The following is an 18,503-nucleotide window of genomic DNA, read 5'->3' as shown; positions in this document are numbered from 1 at the left end:
TTCCAAGTCGATTCTTTGAGTAGATCTCGTAAAATCCCATTCAAGTCTTTCACTTGATCTCGTATATGAACCTTCATTTCATCCACCTAATAGCCGTGAGTAGTCTACTTAGGTGAATGTAATGAAGCTTGGGGGCATGCACCTAGTGGTAAAGTTAAGTTTCCCTGTAGCTTATGTGAAGGGAATCACCCCATTCACCTTTGTCCCTATCTGGACGAAGCCAAAAAGGTGTTGGATAACCGTCCTGCTTCACCGCAACGACTTCCATGTGGTTACAGGAGACTCTCCCTTTCATCATGCTGGGGGCATGTAAACCAATTTCAAGCATAGTTTTTTCTCATTTCAAGCATGTGTAAAAATGAAACTAGTTTCAAGCATAGTTTTTCGTTTTAATCTTGTGTAAAAATGAAACTAAATCCAAGCATAGTTTTTCATTTCAAGCTTGTGTAAAAATGAAACTGAACCCAAGCATAGTTCCTTATGGTTCAAGCTTGTGTAAAAATGAACCCATTTCCATTTTTAATCCTCATGATTGCCATTTTATCAGCCTCTTTGTCATATGAGCCTTGGTTGTTTTCATCCCATCGCCACCATCCCTTTGGTCGATCATACACTTTCACTTGGTTGTTTTACCTTTTTTTGAGGAATAGTTGCAATGAGTGGTCTTATTAGCTAGCCTCTTCACATAAATCAACATGTTTTGAGAAGTTCTAACATCACCAGAACCAATTGCTACCCTAGACACGACTCGTTCCTCAAAATTGGAGTCTTCTTTAAGCTCTTTTCAAACCCTCTAAATATGAAAAGATTGCTGAGCGCTTGTCCTTTCCAGCTCGTTAACAGATTGGAAATGATATCTCTCTTGTATTATTTTATGCTTTTTTGGACTTGAGAGATTAATTTACGAAAAAGAACTTGTGGATTTTTCTTTGTGTCCCTTTTCAAACTCTCTAAACATGAAAAGGACTCAGTTATCTTTATCGTTAAACTTGTTAAAAACATCAAATAATGACAAACTTGTCCATCTAGGCAAGATCGAGTTTCACCTTCGCTAGACTCGTTAAAACATCAAATAGCGATGGATTCGCCTGAAGGTTGAAATTATACAACAAGCATATGTTATCCTCCTCAAGCTTGATAAAAATAAAGAGGTATTGGTCAGCAATGACTAGGGAAAATGGGAAAAAGGGGAAAACCACTTTATGGTAGCAAGTTGCTCTTGAACATGACACTTTCACTACATCACCGTGACTATTTGGGTTGGGTTATCTGCTTGACGATTATCATACTCATGGTCTATCACACCATCCATCACTTTTGTTTTGGGTCAATGCTACCAATTCATTCAGACTATTTGGGTTGGGTTATTAGCTTGATGGTTATCATACCGTTGGTCTATCATACCATACTTCGCTTTGTTTTGGGTCAATGCTACCAATTCACTTTAGTGTCGCCAACATGTTCAAGAGAATTCATCCAGTCAAAATCGATCTTTTTGCAATACCATAAGCCTTCATTTTCATGACCGCCATTCCTGAACCTTGTGTCGTCAGTCAAATTCCATCTCTAAAATCACACACTTGTTTCGTGTTGTTGATGTGGGATACATCAAGGCCCTCCCGCGATGAGTCGCTTCTTGTCGACATTAACTCATTATCCAAGAAGTTTAATTACAAACACCCATTCAGTACCTTGAAGCTTGCATACATCAATGGCAGGTTTCTCGCTTTAAGCGATAGGCATACATCAATGGCCTTCGACCAAAAGACTTTGTATGGTGTTCGACATCAAATCCTCCATTCACACCATGCAGAATGTACTGTGGTACCTTAAGGATCATTATCATTATCGGTGATTTCTCTCGCATCTGTTAACAGCTTACATCATCAGCTGGTAATCAGATGGTGTCTTCCCATGTTCGACTTCAGATCACATATTCACATGGTTAGACTCATACTTGAGCGAATGGTTGAATGAGATTGAAGACCCCAGATCTAGTTTCATCCATCCGGGCTGCGATATCAGGAGTGCTAAATCATATGCACAATGGTTTTACATTGATAGTCATTCGATCATGGGTCTATATCTGTAGACAACTGTTTATGTACATGTAATGAAAGTTTATAAGTTGAGCATGGGTATGCCTTCCCTCAGCAATTCATGTAAAATCAAATATCATGATATATGTATTGTAATTGATGCAGGTCACCTTCCACTTCGATACCTCCTCATCACATCATAAAGCATTTCATTCGACATTAGCATTTTTCCGACTTCATGCTTTAGGAGGCAGTTGTTATAGATCCATTTGGGAACATCAAATCCCAAAATTCAGATCAGTGTTTTAGGGCTCATCAAACCATAAATTCAGTTGTTTCATGCCCTAAACAAGTCACCCCTTTGAATGCCTCATTCCCAAAAAGTTTCATGACCTAAGACATCCAGAAATGGTCTCTAAAGGGACCAGCACATGTAGATACACTGCCAGGGTGTTCTGCAGAGCAGGCAGATACACTGTCAAGGTGTTCTGTAGAGCACCTAAGCCCTCTTTAGGCTGCACTGGGCACATTTGAGCAAAATTCAATTGGGGTTTGGGGAATCTTCCTATCTCTTGGAGTCATCTAGAAGCTTCCCTCAGTTATCTACTCCTATGAGCTCTAAAATGGATGAGGAATGAGTTAAGGTGCATCTTATCCTCTCATCCCTTCCTCCATGGAACTAATTCTAAGTATGGAAGGCCATTTAATGCCACCATTTATGACAAAACCTCCTTCATCCTCCTATAAATTGACCACTCATCTAAGTGATCAGGGGCTGGCTGGATTATGTTGAATTATAAGGAGATAATGCTGCTATGAGACTTGACTTTGGAGCAAATGATGTGATGCCACAAGCTTGTCTTGTTTTTGATGTGATGTGGATGGATCTAAGCTGGAGGAATGACTTTGAATCAGACACTGATGGTTGTAATTCCTTCTTCTATCTAATAAAGTGTTTGAACCTTTTTCCATATGATGTGTTCTTTCATAATGCTTATATGTATGAATTGCTTCTGATTCCTTTCATTTATATTCAATGGATCGTATGCTTTGATTGGTTTTCATATTCTGTTGTGTTGACAAGGTACTTTTCAAGCGATTAAGTACAGGAAGGAGTGACGGAATCAATATAAGGGAGACGAGAGGAAAGTGGAACTACATGTAGGCCTTCTATCCTCTCTTCTTATCTATTGCTTATAGGGAAAGTCTAAAACACTTTAAACTGTTGTTCTAGGCACAACTACTTGTCTAGTGAATTAGTGTTTATCTGTAGATGCTAAATTATCCAAAACAATAAAACCCTCTACCATCAGTAGTAACTCCTTATATAAATTTAGTCTCCGGCGTCATGCTCTAAGGAAGCTTAGGCCAACACACCTATCCAACTCACCTTGATGATTTTTCCTCATACGTTCCAAGCTGCGACCAATAGTTGAGCCACACCTAGATGAATCACAATTGTTTCCCACAACTAACAAACTCTTACAACTGGAGGGTGCATTGTCGGTTGAAGAATCTTTCAGTTATGGTGCAGTCTTCTCAGCATTCTTCGCACATTTGCATGATCTGTCAGACACTTATCCACCATCCTTTGTGTGGTTTCTCCATACTTCAACAAAAATTCAAAATTTTTCTACCTTTTTTTCTTTTTCTTCCTTGGCCCCAACAAGGGGGTTACAACAATAAGCTTCCTAAGCCCACTGGGTAGAATTATGATATTTCATTATCCAAGTGTGTTTCTTTTATTTTCAAAATGTGTGTTTCTTTTTCTATGGATGGTTGAAAGTTGCTTGAGCGGCCCATCCCTTTTTTCAAGTGTGTTTACTTTCTTGCAAGAGTGTTTACGTTATTGCAACTATGTTTAATTTCCTATAAAGTGTGTTTACTTCATTACAAATTTGTTTACTTTCTTGTAGGTGTGTTTATTTTTTTGCAAGTAGCTTTACTCACTTTACTTTTGAATTTCTAGAACCTTTCCAATCTTGTAAATTGTCTATACCACATCTGCAAAATCAATCATTGATACTACAACTACAAAACACACTAATCAAAGTAAAAAGTGTGATTTGTGTATACAATGCATGATAGCTTGCAAGTTCCATATGAGCCCTAGGTTGATAGTTAAATGCATAGTCTTTTGATTGTCTTTTTGAGTAATTAAAAGGACCATCACATCCCCTAATAGATGGTTAAAAAAAAGTGGTCAATAAATGTCTAGAAGCTTATTTACAGTGTTTAACCTTGGAATGACACGCCCAATGGGTTAGTGGCCACCTCTTGCAGAATGGTACTGAAATACCACCTTTCATGATGCTACCAAATGTTGAAGAATCTAGGGCATGCAAGATTAGGTTGATTCCTCGTTACATGATAAAAATTTGTGAAGTAGTTTAAACAATTTATCTTAGCTCGATATTTCATTCATTATTAGCATGTGTAAGTTAACTTCATCAAACTGATATCAAAAACAAAAAGATACAAGAACACAAATATTTGGCTTTCTGCTAGGGCCAAACTCTCTCCCACTTGGAGAGGAAAACCCATGTGTAAATTCTTCTTATAGAGATTCCATTGGCAAATACTAAGACCATGACCCTTGACACAATCTGCCTCTCCAAGACCAAGACATCAGTCCTCTTTCTCGAACATTGCTGATATCATCATCTGCACCACTGCTACATCACTGAGATCACTGCTGCATCACTGAGATTGCATCTTGAGATCTTAGGTCCTTACTGAGATCATCCTCTTCTCTGCTACCATGCCAATGTCATCACACCATTGCTGCATCTTGATAAGATCATCACTTTACTGAGTGACTGTTATACTTAATATAAACCTTGTTCAATCAAAATCAGAGTGTGATATTATACTCATCATAACTGAGATCTAGACATGTGCCAAGACTGTGTGTATGCAAGAGATCACTGAGATACACACATAGACAGATCTGACTACAGTGATCCCTACCGAGAATAAGTATGTCGAGACAGAGATCTAGGATCATAGCGATATCTAATAAGTTGAAACAGTAAGGGGTTCTGAGATCCTTCTCAACATATACTTATACCTTGACTACACTGCGATAGGCCGAGACTGTGATCATGCCAAAATTGTCATGTTCCTTCATTGTTATGGATCCAAGACTGATACAAGGATACCATCTAGATCCTCTTCATGACTGGTATGCCGAGATTGTAGTTATGCTTGGAGAGAATGTCGAGACAGAGATAGTGACATGCCCAGAATACAAACATTCTTTGCTTCCTTTCTCCATGCCAGGATACCACCTTCAGATCTTAGGTATGCTGAGACTCCAACTCACTGCGGTGACATCATCCACTGCTCCATTCATCGAGGTTGTGACTGCACCTAAAACCCAAATTAGGTGCATTCAAACCCTACTACATCTCCTCTCTTCATGATTGTGGCTCTTGCGGCTTCCCTCTTCATGAATACTTCTCTTCTTCATGACTGTGGCTCACTGTTGCTCCTTTCTTCCCTTGCAAGAATTCAGAGAGATCCAAATTTTTTCTGTGTTTTTTGCTAACCCTTCGTGGGTATTTATAGCAGTTATATCCATATATGCAAGCCGACTTAAACTTATGAACCGACGTGACTGTTCTATTGAGCCGACATTACTTCCATTTAATTTAATATATATATTTTCTAGCCGACTTGAAGATCCCTTGTTGTTTTGCTTGCAAACTTCAGAAGGCTTGCTTTTGAGGCATTGATCTTGGTCTTGGAGGGTTGTTACACAACTTTGAAGACTTGTACATATTTACATGAACTCATAAAGAGTTTCTACATACATGACATGACTCTTTGACTTTTAAATAAATCCTAAACACATCAAAAAGAAGTCTTTTAACTAGAGACATTTCTTGCTCATCAAACCCATGTAGCAAGATTACAAAAATAAATTATTTCCTTTTATTACATCAAATACAAAGATCATGTCATTATGAAGACCAAACCTAGTTACACTTTCTTCAACACCAAAATCTAACCCTATGAGGGGGTTTATGGGAAACAAACCTCATTAGTGTTCTCCTACTTACTGTGCATGTCTATGGTTTCAGAGGTGGACAAAACCTTGATAGATTGGGTTTCATGATAAGGATGTTATCATTCTCCATACACTTGAGAACAAATTGGTGTTGGCCTAAAACAAGGTGAAGTAACACATTGATCAACATCAATTTAAGTACCACTTTGAAGGAGGGATTGGGTTTTCCTTTGTCTCCAACCGTATATGCAAACATCACTCAAGGAATTGAGACACCAAAATTTAGCACCTAATTTTTATGACTTCTATACCATACTAAAACATATTGGCCATGTCACTTACAAGTTTGCAGCACCTAGGTTTTATGGATTCTATAGCATACTCGAATATATTGGTCATGTTACTTACGAGTTGGATTTTCAGTCCCATTGTAAGATCCACCCAATGCTTCAAGTAACATGCATGAAGAATGTGTTTAGGCCAAATTGTATAGTTTAAACTATCCTCTCAAAATTAGATGATGAGGGTTAAAGTTAGTGATAATCATAGGTTGTTTTAGACAAAAGAGAGTGTTGTCTCTTCTAACACAATTTCGGTAGTCTTAATCCATTAGAAGGATACCTAATCTAAAGATATCACTTGTGAACTAATTGTCATCCTATAATAATTTCGTCCTCTCTAGCTTTGAAGACAATGTTCCTTTGCAAGGGGAAGGGGCATGTTAGGGTCTGAACCTAACTCTCCTAATGAAGGGATAGGTTGTTACTTAAAGTATTACGACTGTCTCTATTAAATAATTCCCACTAGTTAGTTTGACTATCTATTCAATAAATGTTACATGGCCTCATTAAATAAACTTCACTGGTTAGTTTGTAGCCTCATTAATGAAGACCCATTAGGTGGTTAGGGTTTTCATTAATTAGAAACTACTTATCATTGGTAGAAGCCACATAATGGAGTATGGAAAGTATTTGATATTGTATTGAAGCTCTACTCAATTCATCTTGAAGAGACAAGTGAACATTACCTTCTATTTAGAATATAAATAAAAGTTCAATAGCCAAGAGGTGTAGACTAGTTGGTTTTTGTGAGGTTTAGTCCCCACCAGGTCATAGGTTCAGCTCTCATGGGAAGGGGTTGAGAATAAGAACTACTTGAGGACAATTAAATTATCCCAAGGAATCTCTAAAAAACAATAAAAAAAATATATCAAATTTATTCTCTACTTCAAAATTTTTAAATTAATAACCTGTCTTATAATATCATACTTGTAGATAAATCATTACCCATATTGGGGCCGAAGTATGCCCTAAAACTCCTTTTTCTTGGCTAAGAGTTCATCTTCTTGGGATTAAGGAAACATGTTAATGACCCAAGACCTAGAGGCATTTGGTAGGAGTGAAAATCTGCCATCTTTTCGACCACCAGCGGGTGAATCCAAGGGGCGTGGTTTTCCTAGAATAACGATAATGAATCAACTTGCATTCACATATAATAGTCAATGATGTTTGTCCTCACTGTTGGTATAACAACTGAGTTGTGATAGGTTTTCCCACTATAATAATAATAATAATAATAGCACATACATATTTTTGAGTAACAATGACTAATATCATTTTTCAATCCTAAACATAGTACATATTGCTTTACTATACAATGACGCACTCATAATTCGTAACTTTTGGCTGTAACATTTTTCTTACTTAAAAAGTCGTTCTCTAAACATGTTATGTTTTGGAGTTTTAGTAGAAATAAGATGATTTTTTTTAGCTAAATCTTAATTTTTGTTGTTTAAAATAGGTTTTTGATTGCATATATGGATTCAACACCCTCGAATTGTGGAGAGTTTCCGACTCAAACTTGTGATTCCTAGAAATCTCTACTAAATTCTAGGGAAATTATACATATGTCTTTAGTGAGACTTTTTGGGAGCTTTTCTGGTGGGTTTTTTGTTCTAATTTCTCTAAAATCTGGTAGGAATTCATTGAAATCACAAGCTTGAAGGGTAACCCCTGTGCAATCAAAGTGCCATGGAATTTTCCAAGGTGTTGAATCCATATATACAATCAAAAAACCAGTTTAAATAACACAAATTAAGATTTCACCTCAAATTTTTCCGCCAAATTCCAACACCAAAAAATCCAAAAATCACACTAAAAACAACTCCTATATACGTGAAAACCAATATGAATGTTTGGTTCTACCCATTGTGGATGATGATTCCATTAGTTGGTTGGAGCCACCATTATTGAGCGAATAGAATAATTGGTTGTACTTCATTGTCGACAATCCCGATGATTCCATTCGTTAGTTGAAGCCACAATTATTGACTCACATTTAAGGTTGAAAATATGTCGTCGCTGTCTCCATTTATTGCAATGTATTTAATAATAATGCAATGGATTTTGCAAATGACAAAGAGCCTCGCTTACTCCGACAATGTCTTTACATGATTAGTTGTAAGACACGTAAGCAAATAATATAGCCATGTGTCGGCTGCTACTTGTAAGGAACACGGACTAAACTGTCGTAGGAACGAGGCAGAGCGTGTGCTGCTCATGGCAAATTGTGTAATCCACGTGGCACAATGAATGACATGGCAAACAAGGTGGCCACAATTTCTATTTACAGGCGAGCGTTTCCCTGCTTCGGCTCTCGCTCGGGAAAGAATTGGTCTTTGAAAGCTTTTGGTGGGAAGGTCCTCAAAGGGCACCACAAATCCATTTTAGTGACAAGTTTGGCCAATTTGGTTTATCTGCAATCCCTCCGTATAACTTTGGGGTTGCCAGAAAACGTTTCCTAACCTGCAAATTCTAGTAATTCACGCTTGCAAGAGTTCCAATGGCGACCAAGGCACTGCAAAGCGGAGCCAGCGCTTTTTTTGAGAGTTCTGTGGTTAAGCCTGCGAGATTGTCTTCTAATGGAAAACAAAGCGTACCCATCTCTGCAATTTCATGTAAGAATAGTATTTCAAGCGCCAAACCCTATGTGTTAACCAGCAATGCAACCGGATTTCAAACAGGGAAAAAGGAAAACAGCAAAATGAGCATGTTGCCCATATGTGTAGATGGGCTAACCTGTGCCGAGGAAATGAAAACCTGTCCCCCAGTTACCTCTGAGAAGCTCGAAGAATGGATGAGAGATTCAGTAATCGAGGTACGCTAGTAACCATAAATCAAAATCTAATATTTTGTACCTTTTGGAAGTATTTGCTGCAATATTCTTGATTCTTGTTAGGTTTTTCCTTTCTGATGCAATTGTATTGATGTGTCTTTATTTGCGGTTAGAATCTGATGAAATTTGATTAATTGGTTTCCAAATTCTCTGGCAGAAGTTAGGAAGATCATATTTTTATAAGTTAGGAAGATCATCTTTTTGTGTATGTCCCACTGGTGAAATTCTGACTTTTGCTCTTTGTTTTATTGCCTGGTTGAGCAGATTGTCAAGCATATTCAGGAAGCCCCCTTTCTGCACTATGTATTTGACAGAAAATCTTCTTCAACAAGTTTGAAGAAACAAAGGGATTATGCGGATATGTTTGGAAAGGTCGACAGTTGGGCTAGGATCAGAAATTCTGTGAGAGATATATCTCCTGATGCGGTGATTCTTGTACAAAAGTTGAATCAAGATATCTCTCCTGAAAGTGAAGAAGAAAATGTGCCCTGTAATGGGAATGGAAGGCATAGTACAGATCAGCAGGGCCGCACAGCTGTTTGGGGTTTGCTCATTCAAGGTAGAGGTGTTGGAGTGAGTGCTTGTGTTGGAGTGAGTGCTTGTTATATTTTGAAGACAACGCAGATTGCTTCAACCTTTGGATACTGTACCAGTTTCTCTTTGACAAGAGCAAAATGCTTTGGTCCAGCTCCCCTTACCCAGCTCACTAATTCTTGGCTTCTCTAGTCTGCACCATAAGATTTCTTAATACCAATTATTTTTCCATTCGTTGAGACATTCACTACCATTGTCCTGTGTATATATCAATTATCACTCTGATCATATCTTCTTGTTTCTTACCAGCTTATTTTTGAGAGCCAAGATCTCACATCATTTCCATGGGGAAATTCCAAATTGTGAAGCCCTAATGAAAATAAGTACACTATATATTGAGTCTTAGTCCGGTGTACTGTAGTAAATAAATGTAATTCATTTTTTGTTTTATTAAGTTGGTCAGAATACTGGTTCATTCAAATTGGTCTTTTGATTGGCATTCTGTGTTAATTCTGGCTAACTGAATGTGTAATGGGTTGGAATTTAGGTGCAACTCTACCAAAAAATAATTGAATAAACCCATTATTCAATGGGTTTATAATTTATGACTTCAAAGGCATATCTCGTGCCACTTTAGCTGCTTTTTATTGGCCATAATTCTCTATACAGAATAAAAGAAACTTCAAAGCAATATTGCTGTTATTACATCTACTGTTTAGATATGTCGAGAGCATTACATTCAGCAATAAGGATACATATAATAAGAGAGAAATTCATATTGTGGCATTGATCTTTCAAGCTTGGCTGATTGCGGCTGTGTTAGATTAGATTAATACTTCTTGAATCGTATCGAATGAAGCTAGAACTGAGCTATACACATTTGGAATTGAATGAGAAGTTATTTGGAATTTAGCAAATGGAATGTTGAAAGACTTTTCAGTTTCCTGTTTGATCTGGTTCTTACGATAAATGCACCTCAGGACTACTACTTTCAAACTCTAAGGTTGGTTGAAATATTAAAAACCATATTTGATTAGTCATGGACATGAAATGTATCCAAGCATGAGGTTGGCCATAATCCCCTGTTTAGATTGACAAGACTTCAATGCAGTATTGCTATTATTTCATCTACACAGTATTGCTATTATTTCATCTACCGTTTAGATATGTTGAGAGCAATATAGATACAGAAGAGAATAGAAAGAGATTCATTTTGTAGCATTGATCTTTCATGTTTGGCTGATTCTGCCTGTATTAGATTAATACATCTTGAATGAGACACGTATCGCATGAAGCTAGAGCCAAGCCATACACATTGGAATTGAATGAAATTTTGGAAGGCAGAGGAGTTCTTTTGAATTTAGAGAATGTTATACCGAAAGATTTTTCAGTTTTTTGGTTGGCACCTATGGACTATTACTTTCAAAACTCCAAGTTGGGCTCCTACGATGTTTGTTTCAAACGTAATCAATTGTGTTTGATCAAATGTAATAAAAGGCTCGGACTAGTTGCTAGTCTGAAACTGAGCACAAAAGGTTAGTTTCGGTTAGTTTCATTGGTGGAATTCAATTACTGTTGTGTAGCTTGCCTACTGAATATAAGGGCAGGAAAAATAGAATTTGAATAACATATAAAGTGGGAAAAATAAGACATAGAATTTCAATGACACATAAAGTGAGAAAAATAAGACCACCGAGAAAGGAGTTAGCTCCCCTCAACAACATTGCACAACTTCCAACAAGTGCAAAGCCACATTGCAATTTCCATTGAGGGACACGATATCTATATGGTTCAAGCTGAGCCTAGGAAACAACAATGTCTAAATAAGGAAACACACTGTAAAATATTGGTATGCTATGTTGCAAAGAAAAGGCTATTTTTCCACCTGAATTTTAAGGCTGAAGAATATTTTAGGTTTCATCTCAAAGGATTTTCATGTGTCTATTAGGTTTCATCTCAAAGGATTTTCATGTGTCTATCGGAGAACATGAAGGGTAAATGTAACATATAATATAATATAGGTAAATAATTTTAACAATGATTTAGTTAATTGGTTTTTATATTTACTCCGAGCAAATAAGAATGGAGATTGGAGATTTCTGATCGCTCCTTTCGTGATTAAATTTGTTTTATTACAGTGAGAAATATTAGAATACAAGGGCATGGATGGGTGGTTTGCTAATAGCCTCCCCAACCGGGTTCGACCCACGATACATGTTGGCATTGCTGTGCAGCTATTTGTACTTATCTGGACTCTGTATATATGTAAAATTGCAATTTCTTCAAAGGGGATCTCCCCTTTGAAAAAGATTTTCATGTTTACTATCCTACAAATCTTTTTGAATCATTAAGCTATATTAAGCTATATATATTATAGTTTTTCAAATTTAATGTGAAATTTTATCATCAAAATTATTATTATTATTATTATTATTTTTTATCAAATTTCAAAATTATTAATATAGATTTTTATTATCAAAATTTTTATTCTCAATTTTTTATCAAACTTAAGGATCATCAAACTCAAAATTATATGACAGTTGAAATTTATTTATTTTTCAATGTCCTTTTACAATATAGATTTTAATTAAGACTATATTTACAATATAGATTTTAATTAAGACTATATTTTGATTAAAACCCTATTTTGATTTATCAACATTGTGTGACACTTTTTAGCTTTATGGGGTTATAGAATACAATTGTTTTCTCTACTGACAATGAAAGATAGTAGGATTGAAGCTTCCTCAAGTTAGGACTATTTTAGCAGATTTTTGAGTAAAATTCTTAGGATAGTTTTATAAACTTCCTATTCACAATTCTAACAAACTATACTAGAAAACCTGAAAACCTAAAGTCAAGTTGGTCTTATGTTGGACCTTGTTGTTCCCCTTAGGATAAGTTGTCCAAAGAGTCTTTGTCTTCCTCCATCTTGGCCAACTGAGAGTTTGTCAACTACATTGCCACTTGTAAGACACTCTTGAACTGTCAACTACATTGCCACTTGTAAGACACTTTGAACTTTTTCCTTGGCTTCAAGCCTTGATCTCTCATACCACTAACTTTTTTCGGAAAAACTTTTAGGTAGTATGGACTTTGTTGAATTTCCCTCACATATATGTAAATTTCCTTGTATTCGAAGTTGGTATTTATCCTCTTTCTAGATAGTTGTTAGTATTTTTCCCAAACCTTCCAAGGCCACATGAATTTCATGTTTGAATTGTACTGCAACTGTAAAATTAATTTGCCACTGCCTAAATTACTTTGCCATTGCCTAGCTCTAGACTCTTTTAGGTCTACATGTTCTAAGTTTTACATATTCACCTACTTGCTCTGCCCCTCCCATTTTAGATGTTTATTGATATCAATGTTCATTTTCAACATGCTCATTGATTTCTTGGATTTGGACTTTCTCCAAAGTTAGGAATTTTGTCTGTCTTCACCTGCCCCTACTTTTGTTGGGTACCTTATTCTAGGTTGTGTTCTTTTCCTCCCCTCCACCTCTCCTTGATCCTCTTTTCCTAAAACAAATCCAATTATTGGAGCTCCACAAAGGCAAGACCTTGTAAGATAAAATGTATTGACAATCTAGGGTCAATGAATTACCCTGGTAAAGGATCAAACTGAGGAAGTGGAAATATTGCTCAATGTTATTGATCAAACTAATTCCATAAATTTCGTAGGAAGTTGGTCATTCCTACAACCACGGAATGCTCCGTGATGCCTCACTAAACAATGGTATGTTGGCCTTCCAAACCAATTATTCTACTAATGAAAAAAATACATTTATGCTTCAAGACCTTTTTATTAAAACAAAATAAAAAAATATCTCAAAAAAACATAATAAACTGAGACTAATTATTTCATTGATTTTGTTATATAATCAATCATTCCACTCTCAGTCCTCCTTTAAAACTCTGATTTCAACACCATGGTAATATTTCCCATTTCCACCTCCTTATTTGGTAGCCAAACAATGGAATCAATGGCTACTGCTCTAACATGGATATATTCTACCTTTGTCAAACCTTCCTCTGCTTCCCTAACCCAAATAATTTGATTTTTTGGTCTTTAGTCAATAGAAAAAAAAATCTATTAATTAGTTGCCTTCCACAGTGACTACCTACTTGTATCCTAAATTTAAACATGTTTTAATTCCTCCTACTAAAGTTTTGATTTCATGTGTGTCCATGCTTAGATTTGCCCTTCGATTCTTTATTGTTCCTCTTTTTGCAACCAATCTTGATTGTCTTTGGCGATAAAATCAAATTTATTTAACTTTTTGGAGACGTGACACATTATTGGTTCATTTCCATCAAAGTGCTTGCCAGCTATTCTTTATTGATGTTATGCCCCTTTCAATTTTTATTTTTCCAATGATACCATTTTCACCCCGAGTTAGATCCTCCTCCCTCCCTCTTGGTCTTAATATAGATTTGGTTGGGGTTTAACTACTTCTGGAATTCTAAAATATTTGGCAAACCAAATATTCTAGTCAATGAAAAGCATACTTATTTCCCAAATCAATTTAAGTGATATCCAAAAGGAGTTTTCGTCTAGTTCTTCATTACGTCCGCAATTTTGTTCCCTCCATGTCTAGAATAAGAAATCCTTGTTTCCCAATCCACCCATGGGTATTAAGCAATGTCATAAAGAAGGAAGGTGATTTGCATCTTCCTTTTTGACTCCACGACCACTAAAAATTGAGAGACCTTTCATCCCATCTTTATATTTTTGGTATTTAGAAAAATATAATTAAGTTATTAACCAAAATGAATATTCGATGACTAAATGAAACTCTTGCAATAAATCCATCTACTTATAGTGTCTCATTCATTGAAGCTTACTTTATGATTGCAAATACTAATTTGTTGGTGGTCAACATGGATAATGGTTTCCTTGCATAAAGTTCTTTATCATACATATGGTAGTTTAAAGTTCCACCATGAAACATTTCAAAATGATAGCATAAATGCTCCCCTCCCTGCATAAATATTTCTCCCATATCATATCCACTTGCATTTATCTCCACTTTGAAGGGATTTGCTAGTTAGACAATGCAAGAATTGGTGTTTGATTAATCATTTGCTTCATCTCATCGAATTTTTTTTTTTCTGATTATTTCTCCTCTAGAAACTCTTACCACATCCAATTATGGCATGAAATGATGCAACTATACCTCAAAGAGATGTTATAAAATTCCATAAATATTGTGCTTTCCCAACAAAGTTCCTAAATTTAGTGACAATAGTAAGAATTGGACACTTGAGGATGGGACCAATCTTCATTTGATCTATCTTGAGTTCCACTCCACCAATCACATACTCCAAATACACCAATCGCTGTTGAGAAAACTCACATTTCTTAAGGTTATATAGTAGTTGATGTTTTCTCAAAGTCAATAACACCTACATGAGATATGAGATAATCTCTTCCTAGGTAGAACTATAAACCAATATATCATCTATATACACTATCACAAATAAATCTAGAAATGGATGCAATAAATCATTAATCATACACATAAATGTAGCGATGCATTGCATAAACCAAAAGGCATTACCAACCATTCTTATAGACCTTGCCTTTTCTTGACGGTAGTCTTCTAGGAATCTTCTTATTTAACTCTTACCTAGTGTTATCCTGACTTGAGAATTCAACTTGTTGAAGTACTCAACCTGTTGACATTGATCTACAAAATCATTAACCCTTGCGAGAGAGTATTGATTCTTGATGGTGATATTGTTCAAAGCTCTATAGTCGATATAGATTCACTAAGTCCCTTTCTTCTTGGGTACCACGATGATAGGTCACCCACAAGTTGAGGTGCTTGGTCAAATTATGCCATGCTCCAACAACTGCTACAATTGTTTCTTCACTTCATTACTTCTAAGACAAACTATCTATATAGCCCAATATTTGGCAATAAGGAGTCAACAAAAACTGCATATTTTCTCTACTTCCCTCTTAAGTGGTAAACCGTTAGACTCTTAAAACACTTCTATACATGTCTATAATAGCTCAAGCAACTAAATTTTTTGATCTTTAGTAAATCCTCGAGTTGAATTTATTTTTACATATTCATCACCTGGTTGAATCTCTCTTAATAAAAACAATACCAACTTTCTACTAGAACTGATTGATTTCTTGCCTTGGTTAGAACTCACTAAGGAGATCTTGGATTTACCATAATGTGCATTGATGACAAAATACTTCTTATCCTTGATTAGATTATACTAGTTTTCTTTCATCATTAAGATTGCATCCCTCATACACATGCAGGGGCTTCCAAACACTACACCACACACATAAACTGGTACTACATTTACCTCCAATTCATCAATATAGTTTGCACTTATAGAAAATTTCATCTTACAATGTTTACTAACCTTAAGCTTTACATCCTTGTTTACCCATCCCAATGGATATGGATTAGTATGATCGTGAACTTCTAATGCAAACTTTTTGACCAAAACTTCTGTTGTGAGGTTGGCATGTGAACTAGAATCTAATGGAGCATCTACATTTGTCTTTTTGACCTAGATTGTTAGCTTTTGGAGTATTGGAAGTGTTATAGTACCAAAACTCGTGGAGAGGCTAAAACACATGAGCTCTCCATAACCCAGAAATCGTCTCTAGAAATTGCACCTAGAAGTGTCTCAATTAGATTATTAGCCTATTTTTTAATTATTTCCTAAGTCTAAACTTAGAAAAAGGAGTTAGTTAATCAAAATTAATTAAGATAAGGTGTGAATCATCTATAAACTCACACAGATCGACTCCGATATGATCTTGGTCCTTGACTAAGTTTTAATCTTGTCCATTGGAGCTCCAACAGAGGATTATAAGAAGGTGTCGATGGGTAGATGGAGAATACACTTGTGAGAACCACAAAGCATTTGATTCCCTTGAAGAGTTCGATTTTTCCAGAGAGTCAGCAGTTTCTGGAAGAGTTCGAGCTTCAGAAGGAAACAAAGACAATGAGGGGTAGGGACATTGAGCTGGAGGAAGGTTTCCATATCTAGTGAGTGCATTGTAGAGAGAGGCTGAAATTTCTCCAGGAAGTTGCGCATAGGCTTCAGAGGGTAGCTTTATTTGTTGAGGAAAGAAGACATTCTTAGTTCCAGAGGCTGGGCAAAGGTTCTAGAGGGCTAGAGAAGCATTTTCCCAGTCAGCGGCAGGCATGATGGTTAGACTAGAAGTTGATTCAAGAAACATGTGTGGAAGGAAACATCAGGTTGACGTAGAGCCCTTGTAGCCCAAGTTGGACGACGAGCCTTTCAGAGCTCGGACAGTGCCGAGATTGCTTAGAGTGAGGGTAATTTCCCTCAGATTATTTTTTCTAGTATTTTCTCTGCATGATAGCCGACATTTGGCATCCAGGTTGTACTCAAAACCTCTCATTGTTGCATACTAATAAAAGCCCTTAGCTGTTGCACCGATTTCTCCAATATGTGTTTTTCTAGGGACATTTGTCGAAAAATAACTGTGTTAATTTATGATGTGTGTGTGCTAGTATATTTATCAATTTCTAGTGCTATTATTTTCCGAAGTAATTTTTGTGAAGGTTGTAATGTGATTTATTCAGTGTTTGTCGTAGCAAATAAATTGTTAAATTAATTAATAGTTAGAAGAATAATTTCCAGTCACTGCAATAGGATTTCAATGGTGAAATTTTCACATGGTATCAAAGCGTGATTGATCAACCGGGAAGCTCAAAAGTAGAAGAAGGAAGAAATTGTTGTTCGGAGGGAGCAATAGGCCGAAGTTTTTTAGTGTTGTACAGTACCTAGCCATGTAGTTCTAATTGCTAAGCAAGGTTCAATTTTCAGTTGTAGGGTGGCAAAAAATTCAATTTGCCCAGAATAGTGATTCCAATAGGCAGAGGGAGTAGCAACAACTCATATTTTCACTGAGAAGATTCCTTGGTTGGACGCAGAGGGTTCTGCAACAACATAATCAACATTGGGTGGAAGAGGAAAGCACACACAAGGGAAATTTCTCTTAGAAGGTTTCTAGCCAAGAAATCCATTTTTCCCAGCAGCAGGTGGAAGTATTAGCTAGCAGGACTGCACATTCCAGAAGGGAGTGTGAGTATCAAAGCAACAGTCAAGCAATGGAAGAGGGAGTTTCCAAACCAGATTCGAGATGGCCATAACTAAGCTCATAGATCAGGATAGGTTAGAGGGAGCCTCCAACTATGTCATCCGAAAGGATAGGATGTCCTTCCTTCTGGATGAATATGACCTAAAGACCTATGCTGAAAATGTGGTACCAACACCCCAGGATGTTGTTCAACTCAAGGAGTACAAGAGGGTGAGAGCATAGATGGCTTCCTCACCAGGATTCAAGAAGTCCAAGAACAATTTTCAGCCATTGGGGAGGGACCCCAACCTAAAGAGCTTCTACGATTCACATTGAATATTGTTTCAAATGACTAGAAAGTGTTTGTCGAAAGTATCTAGGGTAGAGAGACTTTGCTTAAATGTGACAGGATGTGGTTTTATCTACACAAGAGGAGTTGAGGTGAGCTCTAGTAAAGAGTACCATCAACGACAGCAGCAACAAGGGCGTGAAGGGTAAGAAGGAAGAAGAAAATTTAGCCCTAGCATCCAAGGGTCCAAGTCAGGGGCAAGGGGAAAGAAGAAGAAGAAGGACCTGTCAAAGGTCAAGTGCTTTAGACGTGGTGAGTTCGGTCACTATAACACACAATTTCCTCTCAAGAAGAAGGACAAGTCAAAGAA

The 18,503-nt window shown here is 36.6% G+C and overlaps 1 protein-coding gene across 1 annotated transcript; it reads left to right on the top strand.

Moving 5' to 3' along the window:
* Positions 1-8,673: 8,673 nt before the first annotated feature.
* LOC149222790 (uncharacterized) lies at positions 8,674-10,240 on the top strand. The gene is made up of 2 exons (XM_089383168.1): positions 8,674-9,207; positions 9,490-10,240. Exons 1-2 carry the CDS (start codon positions 8,893-8,895, stop codon positions 9,949-9,951), a joined length of 777 nt encoding a protein of 258 aa, XP_089239294.1. The 5' UTR covers positions 8,674-8,892; the 3' UTR covers positions 9,952-10,240.
* The last annotated feature ends 8,263 nt before the right edge of the window (positions 10,241-18,503 follow it).

The sequence above is a fragment of the Pinus tabuliformis genome, chromosome Q (genome assembly GCF_031772625.1).
Source record: "Pinus tabuliformis cultivar Carrire ecotype Pingquan chromosome Q, CPIR1, whole genome shotgun sequence".
NCBI classification, from domain to species: Eukaryota; Viridiplantae; Streptophyta; class Pinopsida; order Pinales; family Pinaceae; genus Pinus; species Pinus tabuliformis.
Note: the sequence above shows the minus strand (reverse complement) of the source record. Positions and strands in the feature narration are given on the sequence as shown.

What these genes read in the sequence shown, in the direction of transcription:
- LOC149222790 (XM_089383168.1), top strand. Translation starts at nt 8,893, where the DNA reads ATGGCGACCAAGGCACTGCAAAGCGGAGCCAGCGCTTTTTTTGAGAGT. An exon ending in TGAGAGATTCAGTAATCGAG is followed by an intron (nt 9,208 to 9,489) that starts GTACGCTAGTAA and finishes CTGGTTGAGCAG; the next exon opens with ATTGTCAAGCATATTCAGGA.